This window comes from Lineus longissimus, chromosome 2, assembly GCF_910592395.1.
Source record: "Lineus longissimus chromosome 2, tnLinLong1.2, whole genome shotgun sequence".
Classification (NCBI taxonomy): Eukaryota; Metazoa; Nemertea; class Pilidiophora; order Heteronemertea; family Lineidae; genus Lineus; species Lineus longissimus.
This window is the reverse complement of record NC_088309.1, coordinates 13,457,215-13,476,096: the sequence shown is the minus strand read 5'-3', so window position 1 is coordinate 13,476,096 and position 18,882 is coordinate 13,457,215. Positions and strand designations below refer to the sequence as shown.

Sequence of the window (18,882 nt, the reverse complement as noted above, 5' to 3'; positions counted from 1 at the left end):
TAGCGGTTGAGAAACGTGCCACTGTTTTAGAAATAGGATATGACGGACACTGCGGTGTTGTGTGGACTCCCCTACGGTGAGCCAAAAAGAGAGAAAAAATGTTCACATGCTTTGTTATGAGAATCCACCTCAACAGATGATAGATGTTAATTTGGTCACATTCTCAATAAGGAGGTATCGTGCCGATAGCCCTACAGCCTTGTCCTTGAAGAGTAAGGAGCCTCATGGCCTAGTGGTTTACACTGTTGGCCACCACGCAATAGGGCCCACTTCGATCCAGGGGAGAACCCATGATCGTATGTCTGGATGAACCGGCGTGGCTTTCAAGGAACTAAAATTCCTAGCTCTTCAGTCCTTCGAATGAGACTCAAACCGAGGTTCCTTGTACCTGGTGTCTATGCCAGGGCAAGCTAAGACCCCACCAAGTGAGAAACATGAGTAGCTTGCGTTGACTCTATCTCTCTCGCCAAAGTCGGACCACTAGGCCAATAAACCCAATTGGCGCCTAACCGTAGTGGCACGCAGGATACGCTCATCCCGCCTTGGAGGAGGATTACTCCTAGGAGAATGACCCCTCCAAGTGCAGAGCGAACGCTGAAGAAGAAGAAGAAGAAGAAGTCCTTGAAGAGTGATCTGATGCATCAGTGCCTCAATGAGATTGCAAAGCAAACTGACAGGACTCGGGTCTTGCAGGATACTGCAACCAGTAAAAGAGTCTGACATAAAATGACTAATTCTGAATCTGACTGCATGTAAGGCCCTCCATCAACTAATAGTACAGTTCATAGGCATGAAGTATATCACATACAACACTATGGACAGGCCTACACAGTACATATCAGTTTCGATTTTTGGATTTCTGTTCAATAGCATGGAATGAATAATGCAAATCAGCAAAGGGTTAAAATGTATGATTATTCATTTAAAACTGATTCAAAAACATGCAAAAGAAGTGTAAACAAAGTGAAGGGTCGAGAAAATAAGACAAAATCAGTCTACATTTAAGTCTCCCGCAAGAATGCTGCCATGTTTCCAATAGTACCAGGCCAGAGACCTCTATTAGCCAGCGTGTACATTCTGTGTACATTTTAATAAATATAAGTTGGTGAAAAAAGTACACCAAGGGTGCTTTAATTCCCACCAAATTTTATATGTGTTATGAAGAGGCTTTTATCGAAATAATAGTAAAAATTCAAAACATTCCAATACCGATTGTCTGAGAAAAATTGATTTGTGTACAGCATTGTCATCAAATCGTCACTCGCTGACTGATATGGGCCTATTAGAATACAAGTTCTAAACTGGCCATTGAGACAATATTTCCTTAAATTAATTATCAAAAAGTATAATCCCTGTTATGGCCTGGCTCTGTAGATTAAGAATCCACCAAAGATTGAAGAATAAATTCACTTTCACGCATCACAGTCATGTATTTACCACAGCTTCACGGTTCAGCACGGACTATGTGTCAGTGCCACACTTCCGCCTGTGGATGAATACATGTCTCTGCCCAATAGGTCTTTGAAAGCACATTTCGAATGATTTATTCAGAAAAGGTATGTATGAGGGACATATCCGAAATGTGCTTTCAAAGACCTATAGGCCTAAATTTTAGGGGGGAAATTAGAAAATCGGCACTGATGGTCTCTGGATTCATGCTTGGGCTATAACTGAAAACAATATCAATAAAAAATTGTGACATTAAAGGTCCGAACAATCAACAACAAAGTTTTTGGCTTTTTTTTTTTTAATTCAAGAGGTAATTTTTTTTAAAGTACTCATTTGTATTTTTCTTTAAAAGTATGCTTAGTAATCCTAATATTTTTTTTTCTCTGTAAAGAACCAGCACTCTTCAATTACCCATAAAAATATGGGATTCATAGCTTTGTAATCAGGAAAGTTATTAGTTATCATTTAGGGGTTATTCACACAGGTCCGGAAATGACGAAAATCTTGTTTTTTGAAGAATTTTTTTCCACTCATTTAAAGTGGTAAAATGCAAAAACCGCATTGATGGTCCAATATGGAGACCGACGAACTAAATAACAAGGTAAAAAAAACGAATTACCTTCTGTTTCCATCGAGAACTGTCAAACAACGACTTTTTGATACGTCAATTTTAATGAAACTTATGAGATTGATACAAATTATTGAAAGACATGCAGATTTCTTAAAACATGACCAATTGATGTAATTCGACTTTTGTGATGATGGGTGCTATCTCCCCTTGAAGTTGATAGGTTTTTTTTGTAAAAAATCTTTAATGTTATTCAATGGCCGGTTACCATAGAAACCAATAAACAGTGTTATACAGCAAAAACAGTTAATTTGAGACTTCTGGAAAAAAATTCTGTTGCCTCTATTCACATTATTTTACCCCAAAAGTATAGTGACTGTTGCTGTGATAGATCCCAAAATTGTTTCATGTTGTTCCAATTTTATTTTTTAGACTTATATTGGCATTTATGTACGCCAAAATAGGGGTAAGAGTGTTTACAATTTGATATTATAAAAACTTATTCAATATCCTACACAGTACCTTATGATATATTTCGGGTAGAGTAGATCTTGCAGAAAAGAATGCTATTTGTCGCGTTGGGTTAAGACTTATACTGCAAAAGTTATTACAGTTTTTGTAACCAAGCCGCAAAATATTACTTTAACTGGGAAATATGTCCCACAAAAAGTTATTTCATGACTCGGGTGAGTGACCCATTTCCCGGGATTTCTTTGAGGCCGCAGCCGTCAATTTGCACTTTGTAAATCTAGTATGTATCAACTATTTGATCACATGTATGTCATGTGACGTCCTTCTTGCGGGGATTATGCGGGAATTTTGACGTTTATGCTCTTTCTTTAGACAAATTCGCGAAACTCTTATTTCATAGTCTGCTGATCAGCTGCAAGAGCTATGGCGTACAAGAATAACCATGAGTGGTGATATTATCCTCTTTATCACTGTCGACACTTCCATTGCAGAAGAGGCAAGCATTCATCATACAATGAAATTGAAAGTTTCTGCAAGGGGGGAGCATGTGACTGGCTCTGTCTTGAGGATAGGATTTTAAGACACCTGAACAAGTAAAAACACATAGGAAAAATCTCATGTAAAGGAATGCAAAAAACTTTCTGCACCCCTGCTGTACCTATTGGCTAAGCCTTTAAATTTGCTTGCCTGCTACAGCCCCCCCCCCCCCCCCTTAAAGTGTACCTATTGGCTTAGCCGTAAAATTTGCTTGAGAAAGCAACCATCCAATGCTAAGAACTTTGCACAGAGCCTAATTTCTAAAAAAAACTCATAATCATTGTAATAAAGGGATATAAAAAAAAATTCATTAGTCCAAAAATAATTGTCTTATTGCTATAAGACTAATCAAAAACATTTGATTATTGCTATAAAACATTTGATTAGTCTTATAGCAATAACCTTGGGACTGGCAAATGCTGTCCTTAATTGAAAGTCCTAATTAAACAGTTCAAATTCGCTGGAAAGGACCAACTTGGGGCCACATCATGTCATGCTGTGTCATAGAGGGTGTGTCCTTAAGTAGAGTTGTTTCAGCTAAGGGAAGTTCCACTTTATTTGTATCACATCCATGTAGAGGGATAAAGATGTAATTCGAAAAGGTAATATCATCCCAAGCAGTAGAATCCTTTGTAGTCCATTATGTCATCAAAAACATGTATGGGTGAGGGGTCGAGGAAAGTCCAGTGCTTTGGAGTACCCAAGCAGGGAAAACTCTTTTAAAGGGGGACTATAGGCAGGAGCATGGGGGTTAAATTGGCCATCTTCAGGTGACTAACATACAGAGTAAGGGCACTGGGTCAAGTTAGATTCAGCATTAAATATATTCCTTGTAAAAGCTTGAATAGTTTAGACATACTGTGAGGTGCGAGAGATCCCTATTGGGGACTTACTGTAACTTTAACTTGTCCGCCCTAGTCTATAGTGTCCCTTTAAATTCTTTTCGAATTTCTGATCTGGGGTAAAAAAAACTAATGTGCATAAAAAGGTTTCTTGTGGGCTAAGGGGAGGCAGGCGATCCTTTTCCATGATGATCATGACAAACAGATACTATAATAGTAGTAACTCAATTTTTTTTCGAAACGCCTTGTATAAATTCATATTACCATCTCCCTCTGAAAGAAAAACCAGTCACGGACCGTACCTCCCACTGATAGAAGAGCCCTATCTCTTGTGTGTTTCGACCAATGCACTTGTATCGACGGCTGGGCTAACTCCAACATGTCCAATGAAAACGGGTCACTCACCCGAGTCATGAAATCTATTTTTGCAGTTTTGGAGATTTTTTTGGAATATCCTGTAAACGGGCCTGGTCAATTTCTGACACCGGACCATCTTTATAAAGTGTGATTTTAGGGACATGAGATACATTATATTCATAGAACTGCATATCGTTGGAAAGATAAATGTCTCAACTATGTCACTGATGCACTTTTGATACATGGACATTCATGTATAAACAGAAAACGTGACAACTTTACCAGCTTCAGAACTGCACTCACCATTTTCACTTTGAAATCATCGATGGTCAAGGTCGGAGGTTAAAGGTCACAAAAAACCCATTTGGGAATAATATCAGATGACACTGTTTTTTTAGCAAAGATTAACTATAGGGGGTCAACCATCTAGTTTTTCTAATAATGAGGAAAATTTGCAGAGAACCTAAAAATGGCAACTCCGAACCCGACTCCATTTCTGGGATCTAGCACCAGCACACCATGACTTCGATGTGCCCGGCGCCATTTTTTCCAGGAAATTATTCAAATATCTTGATATCCGCCAAATTGCAAAAGCTTCCCATTTACAAAAATAGGCTGGATGACCCCTTTCCTGTAACAGATGGTCCTGCACGACCAATTACCAATTACCAACCCGAAAACTGACAAATTCAAAGTTTATTAGGAACTACGGTTAGGGGTTGGCCGCGCATGAATACAAAAAAAACCTCCCTAATGAGACCTTAAGATATATTCAAGTACTTTCAAATCCCTAATTTAACCAATAAAATAAATTTAGAACCAGTAACGACCTGTTATAAGAAAGTTTTATTGAAAGAAAATTGAAAATACAAGCTAAAAATCGTTTTTCTAAAGGTATCCCCATTTGCTTTGTTTCGACTCAGTGCACAATCATCAAGTTCAATTCTCATTGGCTGATACAATGTTCATCTATGATGTCATCAGTATCACAACCAATAGGAATGTCATTAACACAACTTCAGGCCACTGTTGGAATGACCCACTGTTGAAACGACCACCTGTTGGATCATTCCCAAGATGAAGCACAGGAAGAATGGACATGAAAAGGGCTCCATTGCCTGCACTTACTTTAGAAAATGTCATAAGGTAGATCATGCTATTCCCAATAGAGACGGTGGTAACGATCCACCATTGTTAATCCCCGATTTGAACAAAAGAGCGAATGAAGACGATCTGAGACGCCCAACGGCAACTTGTAATGACTTTTCGGTGGCATACAGACTAAGACCTGCAAAAAACAAAACGTTAGAATCAGAGGAGGAGGAAGTACAGAACATAATTTGCGGACTGAAGGAATTAGAAGCCTTAGATAATGCAGTAAAAGAACATGCAGAAGAGTCGATCAAATGTTTCGCTTTCCGTAGCAAAACGTTACGGACTTGGTGTCGAATTGGTCGTTGGCTACCACAAATGTGGTTATAAATCCAAGCGATGCCCAATGTCTGAGCAGCTTCGAAGAGGCCAAGAGGCCCTAAGCCATATGTAGCAAATGAAATGGCGTCTTTAGCGGCACTAAAAACTAAATGTGGTATTTCTGACGTCGCATTCGTCCTATCAACACTAAATCTTAAGCCGCCCTGCCTCGACACAATGTATAAAAAGTTTTATAAAGCCGCCGAAACTGTAAGAACACTTAATGTAAATGCCATGAAAGAAAATCAGACAATAACGAGAAACCTGAAAGGCACACACACTGTGCATGTAGAACTCGACTGTGCATATAACAACAGACCGCAACAGGGCCATGAAGCTGGCACCCAGGCTTTTTCTCCACTCATTGACACCGAGGGTGGGCTAGTACTTGAATGTTCCACAGCAAATAAATTGTGTCACAAACCTAATTGTAAGCACGTAGAATGCTCCAAAACACACGGAACAGATGAGTCAATCACGTCTTGCGAGACGAAGCTGGCGGAGACTAACATGCTGAAATTTGAGAATGGGAACATATTACAAATTGCATCTGTCACGAGTGATGCGTGCGCGCAAACAGAGAAAACCGTTAGGACATTCACACAAAAAAACAAGAGAGAAGTTAAACACTTCCAGTGTCTTGTTTCAGAAAGGGCTAAAAAAAGTCAAACTTACTGCAAAGTTGAACCATGGAATGGACAAATCCCTTTTCGTGAAAAAAAACAGTGACACAACAATAGCTAAAATGGCCGATGAAGCTTGGAAACACACGTACAAGGAAAGAATAAAGGCCCGTAGCCAGGTTGGTAAGAATCGTGAATGCCGGATATGGACTTGGGGGGCCAAACGGAAGCTGGGGTGTATGATATGGAGAAATGAGTGCCAAACTGCCAAATGCAAAGAAGTCTAAGAAGTTTCGTGTACACAAGTTGATGTACATTTTGAATACTGGGGTCAGTGACCCCCAGGGGTGATGTCTCACATCTAAGTCACAATTCGCTGTGTGTGAATTTGGAACATTTGACCCTGGAGCCCAGTGCCATAAACAAGAGTCGGCAGCGTTGCCTGGCCAGAGGACTGTGTATTGGGCACACATCATACCCTGCATGTATGCTTAATTTGCATATGGGGGCTGGTCAAGGTAGGCACATGCTACTGTTGTGTTACAAAATGTTCAAAAGACCCAGGCTTATTGCTAATCCCACCCCATGCTAATTTTTAACGAATTAACCCCTTCCTGGCTGATGCATACATTTTAAACCAACTTACTTTTTTGTTTGATATTTCTTTGGTTCCTTTTTCCTGACAGTTGGTCCCTGTGACGACGTTGATTGGACTGGATCACTGGAGTATGTGTGGTCCCTGCGGCGACGGTCCTCCCCTCCGACATACCCTCCGACTGCACATGGACCGTGACTCGTTAGATGGCGCCTGACTGTATGGGTGCTCCTTGTGGATCTCTTCTTTCTTTCCTTTTGGTTTGGTGATGTTGGTTGGTGTAGGCCTACCGCGACCCCGTGATTTAGATGACCCTGCTGCTACTCCGGGTATTGGAATCAGTAGCTGGCTGAACTTTTGGTAGTCCCCCTCCTTTCTGGCCCTTTTATCTGTGAGGAAATCTCCTATGCGTTTAATTCTTTGCCGCTTGTTTTGCTTCTTGAACTCCGGAGACTCTTTGTAAGCCACATTGTATGCCTTCCTATTCTGGAGCCGTCCTAAGTTCTTCATAGCATGAGACTGGGGGTTCAGCGGTACATTGAGACCCTTATCAAGCTTGGTCATTGTACTCTTTGCCAATGAATTGTTCACGCGATGGATTGCAGTGTGTACCCTTGGCAATGCATTTCTGGAGAAAGTAATATTCTTGGGTAGGCTGCTTGAAATGCCACGGTTTGTGGCTTCAGGTTTGTTATTTGTAACCCCTGTTTTCAAAGACTCCAATGCAGATTCCCCAAAGCACTTCTAACAGGATTTGGAGCAGCTTTCTGTCAGTTTCATTGAATGAAATGTCAAGGGACTTTTTACCATAGGCCTTAAAGTATTCTGATTTCTTCCGCCAAGAATTGGTGATTCCACCGCTGCACAGGTTGTATTTGTTATTTCTACATTTGGAGCAATCACCTGAGTAGCAATCGATCAAACTTTGCACCAAGGGTACCAGTTTCTTTGACATTTTCTCCACGTCCCCACCCACATCATTCCTGAGTAGTTTCAATGCCCTGCTGGAGCGCGACTTTACATCTAACATGAACAGTTTTTAAAATGTTTTTCGATCATCTGCTGTTCTCCCAGTAAAACAATTCTTACTGAAATCAGTCTTTAAACCAGCATGAAACATTGCCTGGCCTAAATGAATAGAGTCTGTTTGAGGCTTGTTTACATTGAACAGGGTCCCAAAAATCATATCTGTTGCATCCCTGACACCACGATAAGCAGAACTGTCCCCATCTGTGCAGACATATTCAAGATGAATGCCCTCCTTGGCAAGGTTTGCAGTGATAGTTCTTGCCAACTCATATTCATAAAAAGGGAGTACCTCTGGAAAATTTGCAGTGCAATTCTTATGAAACTCTTCGGCTCCCTGATTTGACTCCCTAGCAGAACTCCTTGTGGTAGGCCTACTCGCCTTACTTGACTTAGAATTCGACTTTGGGGGAGCGCTCCCACAATGAATAGGTAACCCACGTGCACGGCAGTATGCACCCCTCCAGCATAGCTTATTGAAAAATGCAACATCAATAACTTTCTTTGAATCAGTTAAATTTTCTGTGGCTATTTCTACAACCTGGGATGCAGCCTGGCCAAGTTTGCCCCTTGTGGTGATTCGTTGGCTGTTGTAACGACTGTCCATTGAAGCTGTGAATGCATTCACGTCATCCTGACCCCTCAGTCGATTAACCTCTCTAAAGGAACCTCTTGATATTGGCCATGTCTTCCACATTGAGTTCAACAATCTTTTTCCCTACCCGGTTTGCTTGTTCCTGCATGCTACTCAAACAGGGCGTCGGCAAACCTATTGTGTTCAGGAACTGGCTCCCCTTGAAGTTTCCTATTGATGAATCCAACAGTGCGCACTGTAAGGAAATGTTGGGTATGGCACTTTTACCCCCTGCCTTAGCCGATGCCAACTCTGAATACAGCTTATTTTTGTCAGAAATGTACTTGCAATTTTTACATTTGACCCTCACGGTCACGCATAGACCCTTTTTTACTTTTTCCTCATATTGAAACTCCGGACGAACACAACCTGTCATATTGTGTGACACAGCTACAGAGTTCATTAAGTCCATCATTTTTTCTACAGAGATTACATAGTTCTCATCGGTCATGCTACATGAAGGGTTATATGATGAGGGTTCTAAATGATTTTGTACATCTTGATCTGATGGCGGCTTAATGGGTCTCAAAAGTCTGGTCCTACCTGAAGGCCTGTTGTGAATGTCCGGAACAATCCTTGTACCACCAGGTCCCTTTGTAGTCACTTGATTGTAAAGATCCAGTGGAAGACGTAACCACTCCCCAGGGTCCGAGGCTCGAAAATCCACTTTGGACTTGTACGGAACGTGTCCCTTTTTGAAAAATGTATCCCTTCGTTTAGTAATCCCTGGTTTTTGACAGTCATAGCGACGCCGCCTAGTGAGCACCATCCTGCTGGCTTGGTAGGCCCAACACATACTGATTCTTCTTAACTTCGGCCAATAACCTGTGAGAAAGATGGGTGATTTAAAAAAAATGTAATCTAGACACCTGTTTGTAACTAATATCTAACCTAATTAATTGATTTCTCTGTCATCAACCTGTCATGAAGCCAATAAACAATGATTTCTATTGTCCTCTTAACCTTCTGCCTGTTGCTGGATGAACTCCTTGTGGGGTGACAACATCTTTGACGCTTGATATGTTTTGCATCTTGAGATGGCCTACTAAACTTTTTGATGCATCTTGAAGGGTAGGATCCTTGAAATCAAAAATACTAAAATTTGCAGAAAAAGGGTCCCCGGCTATTGCGTACGATTACGTAATATTAGGTGGGTACCGCCCATATATGGGTGTGGCCATGTTATGCAATGAATTAATGTGACAAACTGCATGTGTAATGATTTCATTCTTGTATTTCAGAGGAGGGCCTTTCAGAGTCATTGACTGACAGTGATTGATTGCTTTAACCCTGTGTTTGTTGAAGACAGCACCTGTTGAATATAAGGGACCGCCCTGTGAACTCCGTTTGAAGTTGCAATGGCAAGTACAATAGACAATTTGATCTCATAGGCCATGCAGGGCCTTGATCAAATTTCTTCCCTATGCATGTTGGATGGGAGGTCTAACCCTTTCAGAATATGCCCACTTTTAACCCATCCGCTATTAACCCCTTCCCTATTAGGCACAACGCCAGTGACACTTACATCGGTATGGGCGTCAAATTATTGAAGAATAAAAATAAAAAGTTGACCCTGGGATGGCGTGGGTTAACACCAAGGTAATCAAGAAAAATATTGATTTGAATTTTAGACTAGTATCCAATCTTTCATAAAATATTGATTTCAGTTCTATGGTCCCCCCCCGGGTATTTTCAGGAGGGCAGCACCAGTAAGGGCTTCATTTCTGGAGACAAGCACAAGCAGCTTGGAAAGTGAGAATCTGAGAACTGTTTTACAAAAATAGGATTTTCTCTAGATTTTCGTGGTGAACCCTATACGCCATTGCAGTGAGGGATGTCCCAGACCTTGGATATTAACCCCTTGTGGCGGTTTGTAAAAAAACACGGTTTCCTATTTTTGGCAGATTTTTAAGTTCAATAGAAAATGCATTGCAAATAATCACCGGTGTTGTCCCATCTGAAAAAATTTGTGCAGACCCATGACAATTCTGGTTCCGGTACAGTTTGTCGCATTCCATATGGGCTGCGTGTTGGCCGATCCTGCATTCTCGACGCACCGCACCCACAGTTACCACGTCGGACGTGATTCCCATTGTTTCCTTCCTCGTGACGCAATTATTTCATTAGCCATTGACCATTCAATACAAGTAGATTTATTCACACCGGCGCCACTGAACTGCGGGTGTGGGACATCATGTATCTAAAAATCGTCTGCTAGGGTCTCGTTAGGGAGTTTTTCCCAAATGTACGCGATGATTACGTGCCCCATTAACAGGACGTAACATCTATTTTTAAAATGCTATTCCAAAGTGAAAGCATGAGGACAACCCATTTGTGTCGTATATCACTGGAAACGCCCGATTCCCCTGATTCTGCAGGATGTTAAATCGGGCATTTTATTTCTTTAAAAAAATCATAAGCGTCGCATTTGCTCCTAGCTCTGTTCACCATCCCAAATGCCAATATTGCCAATTGGGCCGGACAATCACGAAAAACCCCAAATATTAACTCACACAACGTAGTGAGTGTAATGGTTACGTATGTATAAAGTGTAAACAAAATTCATATATCCATCATGTCCATCGAATCTGAAAAAATTTGTGCAGACCCATGACAATTCTGGTTCCGGTACAGTTTGTCGCATTCCATACGGGCCGTGCGTTGGCCGATCCTGCCTTCACGACGCACCGCAACCACAGTTACCACGTCGGACGTGATTCCCATTGTTTCCTTCCTCGTGACGCAATTGTTTCATGACGTCATGAGCCATTGACCATTCAGTACAAGTAGATTTATTCACACCGGCGCCACTGAAGTGCGGATGTGGGACATCATGTATTTAAAAATCGTCTGCTAGGACATACAGGACAACGTCGACGGAGACAGTTGTGACATTTCATTGCAGACAAAGCAAACGTCCTCTTCTTCTCGATTTACGTACTTTACTTCAAAAAAGTCAGTTTTAACACTACTGCACGAATATAGAGTGGTCTTAAAGTACCATTTGGATAGAGATTTGACGGACTGATTTGGAAATTCATTCCAACCATGCAACTGCTTGAGCCATTTCACAGATTTCCACAGTGATGAGAAAAAGCTCCAGGGTGTCATGACATGCAGGGGATAAGTACTTATCCCCCGACACATACTTCAGGACAGATCAAAGAATTTCATTTGCATGTCCGCCTTAACAGCTTAAATCCTGTACAAAAGTGCTGTTTATTTGCGGAATTCAATCAAAACTCGCGCAGATTCGTGAAACAAGTCTCAGTTGGCAAATAGGTCGAACTCTATATGCACCATCTAGATTCTGCACCCTAGCGGACAGAGAACCAACTACTTTCGGCCGTCTGCTTCAGTGGCGTCCGCACACAAATGAAGACACGATTTCGATTCTTCCTTTCAAATTTTCAAAATTTCTTGCAATATTTAGTAATTTTAACAGCAGTAAACCAATTCAATTGATCATTATTACCATTCAGAACATACATAGAGACTTTTTTCATAACACGACCTTTCACAATAAAATATTTTTGGCATTTTGTGGCACTGGCACTTGACTTGGCAGTCACAACCAAGTCCAAAGACACAATTTTCGTTCTCTCTCAAATTTCTTGCAATATTTAGCATTTAAACAGCGGTGAACTAATTTTTTTGATCATAACCATTCAGAACATACTGATTTGAAAAATCTCTTTTGCATTTTGTGGCACAGAGCGAGAGTCACAACCATCAAGACCAATCGATTTCTCAGTCACAAACCAACAAGGCAACATACATTCAATCACTCTGCCCATCAATTAAGCCATCCAACTTCATAATGGCAAACGATCACACTTATGCAGCTCCAGTTAAAAATGGTATTGATAATGTTTTTGTTAGGTCGAAACATGCCAAAAGTTCAGATGAACATAATTATGCAAAGACAACCTGTAGGCCTACAGCCAAGTCCATGGACAGTAACACATGTTCTAGAGCATTAGTGAATAACAGTCATGGCTCTGCTGGTAGTGGTAGAAAAGCAGCACCATTGCATCAAAATGCACTCATGAATAAAATCCAGAGAGACCCCAAGTTTAACCTCGCTGAAACAGCAGCCTCAGATTCCAACCAGGGCCAAGTGTGTTGTTCATCATCGGTTTTTGAAACTGTCGCATCCAAGCAGGAATGTCCCCAATCCAGTGCACGGATGGCTCAGGTCAGGATGACCATAATTATGCACAGACTACATCAAGGCCTAAAGCAAGGTCCATGGGCATGGACAGTCACAAGCAGCAATGGCATGAATGGTGAAGAACAGCCATGGCTCTGCCGGTAGAACTGTTGTATCCAAGCAGAAATGTCCCCAATCCAGTGCACGGATGGCTCAGGATGACCATAACTATGCACAGACTACATTTACATCAAGGCCCAAAGCAAAATCCATGGGCATGGACAGTCACACTCAGTCTGATGTACCACCAGTAATCCTGACAAGTTATGCAGCAGTGGTAAAGAACAGTCATGGCTCTGCTGGTAGAAGTTCTGTCACATCCAAGCAGAAATGTGCTCAATCCAGTGTACAGATGGATCAGGATGACCATAATTATGCACAAACTACATCTAGGCCTAAAGCAAAGTCCATGGGCATGGACAGTCACAAGCAGTCTGATGTACCACCAGTAATCTTGACAAGTTATGCAGCAGTGGTAAAGAACAGTCATGGCTCTGCTGGTAGAAGTTCTGTCACATCAAAGCAGAAATGTGCTCAATCCAGTGTACAGATGGATCAGGATGAACATGATCATACACAAACTACATCTAGGCCTAAAGCAGAATTCATGGACAGTCACACTCAGTCTGATGAACCAGTAAGCTCCTCCTCAAGTTATGCAGCAATGGTGAAGAACGGTCATGGCTCTGGTTGTGGAAATAGAGCAGCTCCATTGCATCAAACTGAGCTATGAATAAAATCCAAGGAGACTCCACATCCAAACCACAAAATTCTTCACAACCTGAACTCTATATGACAGAAGCCCCGGGCCGTATTTAGAGGGGGGGGCAGGGGGGGGCAGGGGGGGGCAGCTGCCCCCCTGTGCAATAAATGTTGAAAAAAATTTTTTCAGACAGTAATAAAAAGAGAAACTAATCTTAGCCATAGCTTTACCAGCATGATAGCAGCATATGGATAGCAGATGTTATCAACTCAGGTGCAACCCTTCTGACCAGTCCAGTGCCCTGACCCTAGTCTTCATAAAAGTGGTCCTTTTTTAGAGTAAAAATACTATTGATTCACACTTCCAAATGCCAGGAAAATGCCATTTCAGACCTTTTATTTTCAAATTTTTCTGGGGGAGGGCCTGCGGCACGTCCAGATCGCCTTCGGCGATCTATCCCACTGCCCCCCTCGACAAAAAAGTTAAATACGGCCCTGAAGCCTCAGATTCCAATTACCCTATCCGTGTCAATTTAGTGTCCAACCAAGGGCAAGTGTCTTCAAATCCGTCACATCCGAGCAGAAATGGGTCCAATCCAGTGCACGGATAGATCAGGATAAATTGTGCACACCTCCTCCTCTAGATACTTTTACACGGCCATTCGACAGTGTCATTGGAATAAGAAGGAATAAATTTCAAGTCTACAATGTGCCTGGAGATGGCAACTGTTTCTTTCAGTGCCTTACTTTGGCAAGGAATGGCCATATCTCAAATCAGACCACAATGTTGAACCGTCTTGCCATCTGTGATCATATCATCATGAACTGGCAGCAATTTGAAGACAGCATTGATATTGGTCACGATTTGCCGTTTCTCACTCCAGTCCAGACTGTTATCGACACCACATGATCGACAAGCAATTCGTGCCTTCTTTATTTAGTTCAATTTAAACCAATTTATTTTGATGTCATAATGGCAGGCCTATAGGCTCAAAATCACCCAGTGAGTGGGTATACGGAAGGGTTAATTGACTGTCCAATGGCAATGGGGGGTTTGGGGGGCTTCCCCCATTGCACTGGATAATATCATGACATCCATCGTCCCCCCCCCCCAGCAGTATGACACAGAAGGGCTAATTGACTGTCCACCAGGTTTGGGGGAGCTTCCCCCCAACGCACTGGTTAAAACCTATGTCGACGGAGGGGGTTTGGGGGGTGTCCCCCCATTTATCAGCTGTAGTTGTTAGAGCTTGCACTTAACATATGCTCGTAGGGGGGTTCGGGGGAGCTCCCCTGACATAAAGGGGGGTGCACTAAGTCTGTGACTATATAACAGAAGTTGGTCGTCGATTTTCAAAAATGGAATATTTTATCGAATTAAATCTGCTTGCCATATATCAATCGAATCTGTGTAATTTATGACTGAAACAGACCCCAACTGTTAGAAATATTTTTGTGTCGTTAAAACACTAAAACTTATTCCTAACCGAAGATCCTGCCAATCCAAAAGATTCTGGTCAAGGATTAGGGTCCTTAGATTCTGGTCAAGGATTAGGCCTATCTCTGTCGCTACTCTAACTGTGGAAGCATAACGCACTTCACCATTCTACGCCCGGTGACTCTATCTTGTGCTAGTGCAAGAATGATTCTAATAGTCTCTTTGGGTTTTTACTTTTAGCTACGCTGGCTTTGCAGCTTGGTTTGTATGGGCGGTTATTACCGCAAATAAAGACAAACCAAAGCAAAGACACTTGTGTAGCATATCAAGGACACGTAGATTGATACTCCTGTGTGTGCCACATCAAAGACATCTGGAACATACACCACGTCAAAGATAACGATGCGAAGTCAACAGGCGGCGCCACCGTCTTGGGAAAAGTAAAAACGATTTCGACGTTTTTGTTGATATAGCGACTAGCGGGAAAATGCACGTGTTGTTATGTCACTATTGCATCTATTCGTAGTAGACTGTCGTATTTTGAGATCCCCTTTCTTTTCAACATCATCAATCACACTAGTATATCATAACCATGGAAAGAGATAAGTTAGAAAACTGTGTCAACCTCCTTCAACAAGTTGTTTGAATAATGGGGAGAGAGGTGGCGAATAACAACAATAGGCCATGGGACGAGTGTGAAAAATGTGAAGTTCCGTTTGACAAATTAGCGGGCAAATTGAAAACAGTCGTTTTTGGGTAATATGGGGGTGCTGATTTCAAAAATCAATTTTTCTCCTGCGTAAAGTTGCACATTAAGTCAGAAATGAGACCCTTTATAGAGCCTAATGGTCCCAAAGTAGGGGTCAAAAAGTTGATGTCATCGAAACATGTCAACATGGGTATCAAAATGAAGGTCTATGGGGGTACTTTAACATTGCATAGTTTTTGGCCCCCTTAACGAACCGTGGGACCCCCTAGGGAGGGTCAAAAAGGGCAAAAGTGGAAACTTTGACCGCCTCCCATGAGCTTCATGGGCACCGCATGTGGATAAAAATTGTTTTATTCGACAGTACTCACATAGACCTTTTCATAGATACCCATGACGACACCCTTGGGCAAAAGGTTTTCGAGATCTTAAATTTGGAGCCTAAAAAGGGGTCAAAATTACTATCTCGGCAACCCTTACCCCGACAGTGTTGTCATGGGTATCATTTTGAAGGTCTATACGATTACTGTCAAATAAAACAGTTTTTATCCATTTATAGTCCCTATGAAGATCGTGGGACAGGGTCAAAGTTACCACTTTTGCCCTTTTTGACCCTCCCTGGGGGGCTCCCACGGTTCGTTAAGGGGGCCAAAACTATGCAAAGTACCCCCATAGACCTTCATTTTGATACCCATGTTGACATGTTTCGATGACATCAACTTTTTGACCCCTACTTTAATGGGACCATTAGGCCCTATTAAGGGTCTCATTTCTGACTTAATGTGCAACTTTGCGCGGGAGAAAAATTGATTTTTGAAATCAGCACCCCCATATTACACAAAAACGACTGTTTTCAATTTGCCCGCTAATTTGTCAAACGGAATCCTTTTTCAAGACACATTTTTGCCACTCGTCCCATGGCCTACAACGTCAACAGGCATACGGCCGCCAGCAATCTACAGTGGCGCCGCCTGTTGACTTCGCATCGTTATCTTTGATGTGGTGTATGGTCCAGATGTCTTTGATGTGGCACACACAGGTATGGCAGGTAACCGGAAAAACGCCGACCGACCGACCGACCGACCTGCCAACCTACCGACATATGCAGTATCCCTTTCGCTTGGTAACCGGAAAAACGCTGACCGACCAACCTACCGACCTACCAACCCAAGGAGTTTCGTATTTGAGTCTCAGGTCTCATAAGTCAATGTGATATATCCAATCCACGATAGCAGGTCATGTGTAATGAAATTGTAAACAAGCGCACGTAAGCTGTTCAAATGACAACAAATGCATATTGCGCGTTGCAGTTCATGCATTGCATCGGTCGAGACACTCGAGTAGAAAAACTACAGTGCATAGATTAGGCCCAAATCATGTTTTTATATCCACCGACCATTTAGACAAAGCATATCTTTTAAATCTTTAGAGTATCGTTATCAGTTCCTTACCGCGTGGGCTCGTTTTCCCGGTTTAATTGACTGAAGATGCTGCTGTCAGACATGTCCGAATCCATCACGTGAATTGCGCTGGGCACTACACAGATACATGTGCTATAGAAAAGCGAAAGGGATACTGCATATAACGGTAGGTTGGCAGGTCGGTAGGTCGGTCGGTCGGTCGGCGTTTTTCCGGTTACCCACAAAAGCACTAGATTCATGCACTTGATTTGGAACAACGTTTACATGACGTAGTGTTGGCCGTCGTCACGTCACCATGCATTTTACATTAGTGTAACGTGACGTGACGCGACGTTTTCGTAAACGTTGGTCCCAATCAAGTGCATGGGTCTATAGTATTATGAATGATGGTAGGTCAGTCGGTCAGTCGGTCGGTCGGTCGGTCGGCGTTTTTCCGGTTACCGGTATGGCAAGCCAAAGCGGAATTTATTCAAGACTTTAGAATTACCATTCAAGAAGTTAAATATAAGTTCAAGAAGGAAATATATTTTCAAGACTAAAATATATTCAACCTTGAATCAAATGTTTTCAACCTTGAATAAAATATGTTCAACCTTGAATAAAATATGTTCAACCTTGAATAAAATATGTCCAACCTTGAACAAAATATATTCAACCTTGAACAAAATATATTCAAGACTCACGTGACCATTCAAGACGCACGTGACCACAAAATTGATGACGTAGAGCGTAGAATCTGTGGTACTTCTGATGCGTTCTGTTTCACGACATGATTGATTGCCTGTATAGCCTAAACACTCAAACATGCCAAAGACAACGAGAATCCGATACAGTGGTGTCGGCCTTAAGAATGAAAGGTGAGAGGCATTGCGCATTTTGAACCTATAATTTGCCCGATATGTCTGTGAAACATGTATCGACTCTGACATTCACTCGGCATCCATGTCATGATGTGTAGGATTACAGTACATGTCAGGTGTAGGCGGCTAGGTACGTGTACAACCATGTGTCAAAACCTCGTGCGAACAATTCGAGCTCCGAAACGCAACACAAGTACCATGGGTTCGGGAAAGTCCGGACGCGGGTTCGGGAAAGTCCGTAAAGCATCAAAACATGAGCAACTACGTCATCAATTTTGTGGTCACGTGCGTCTTGAATATGGTCACGTGAGTCTTGAATATATTTTGTTCAAGGTTGATTTTTGTTCAAGGTTGGACATATTTTATTCAAGGTTGAACATATTTTATTTAAGGTTGAACATATTTTATTCAAGGTTGAACATATTTTATTCAAGGTTGAAAACATTTGATTCAAGGTTGAACATATTTTAGTCTTGAACATATATTTCCTTCTTGAACTTATATTTAACTTCTTGAATGGTAATTCTAAAGTCTTGAATAAATTCCGCTTTGGCTTGCCATACACAGGAGTATCAATCTACGTGTCCTTGATATGCTACACAAGTGTCTTTGCTTTGGTTTGTCTTTATTTGCGGTAATAACCGCCCATAGGTTTGTACTGGAGCTGGCCAAAAGTAGTTCCACTCCAGCAAAATAGTTGCATTTTCATCAGAATTTGCTGCAGCTGGGCCAAGAAATGTGCCAGGATACCAATATTTTGAACTCTTGTTTCGATAGGATTATAGCTGTTCACAGCAGAAAGACTAAACGCCCCGTAATTGGCAGATTTTAAGCTGGAAATTGTCGTCTGCTCTAAACTACAGGCAAAACGACCTCGATCCTACCTGTCTCTGAACGGAATTCTACGGTGGCGTCACTTGCACTGACGGCCATGTTGTCTAAAATCCTCCACAAAATTGGTAGACAC

The 18,882-nt window shown here is 41.8% G+C and overlaps 1 protein-coding gene and 1 long non-coding RNA gene across 2 annotated transcripts in view; both read right to left on the bottom strand.

Moving 5' to 3' along the window:
• LOC135482656 (uncharacterized) overlaps positions 1 to 18,882 on the bottom strand; it is a 64,642-nt gene extending 45,760 nt beyond the window's left edge. The window contains exons 1-2 of the mRNA XM_064762907.1: positions 18,800 to 18,882; positions 9,119 to 9,400 (exon numbers count right to left, since the gene is read on the bottom strand). Of these exons, the coding sequence (XP_064618977.1) occupies positions 9,119 to 9,400; positions 18,800 to 18,848 (331 nt within the window). The 5' untranslated portion in view covers positions 18,849 to 18,882. The remainder of the gene's footprint in view (positions 1 to 9,118; positions 9,401 to 18,799) is intronic.
• On the bottom strand, positions 5,130 to 7,137 carry LOC135499306 (uncharacterized). Its single transcript, XR_010449289.1, has 3 exons — positions 6,967 to 7,137; positions 6,122 to 6,210; positions 5,130 to 5,512 (listed from the first exon to the last, which is right to left on the bottom strand). It is a non-coding gene; the product is annotated as an uncharacterized LOC135499306 (long non-coding RNA).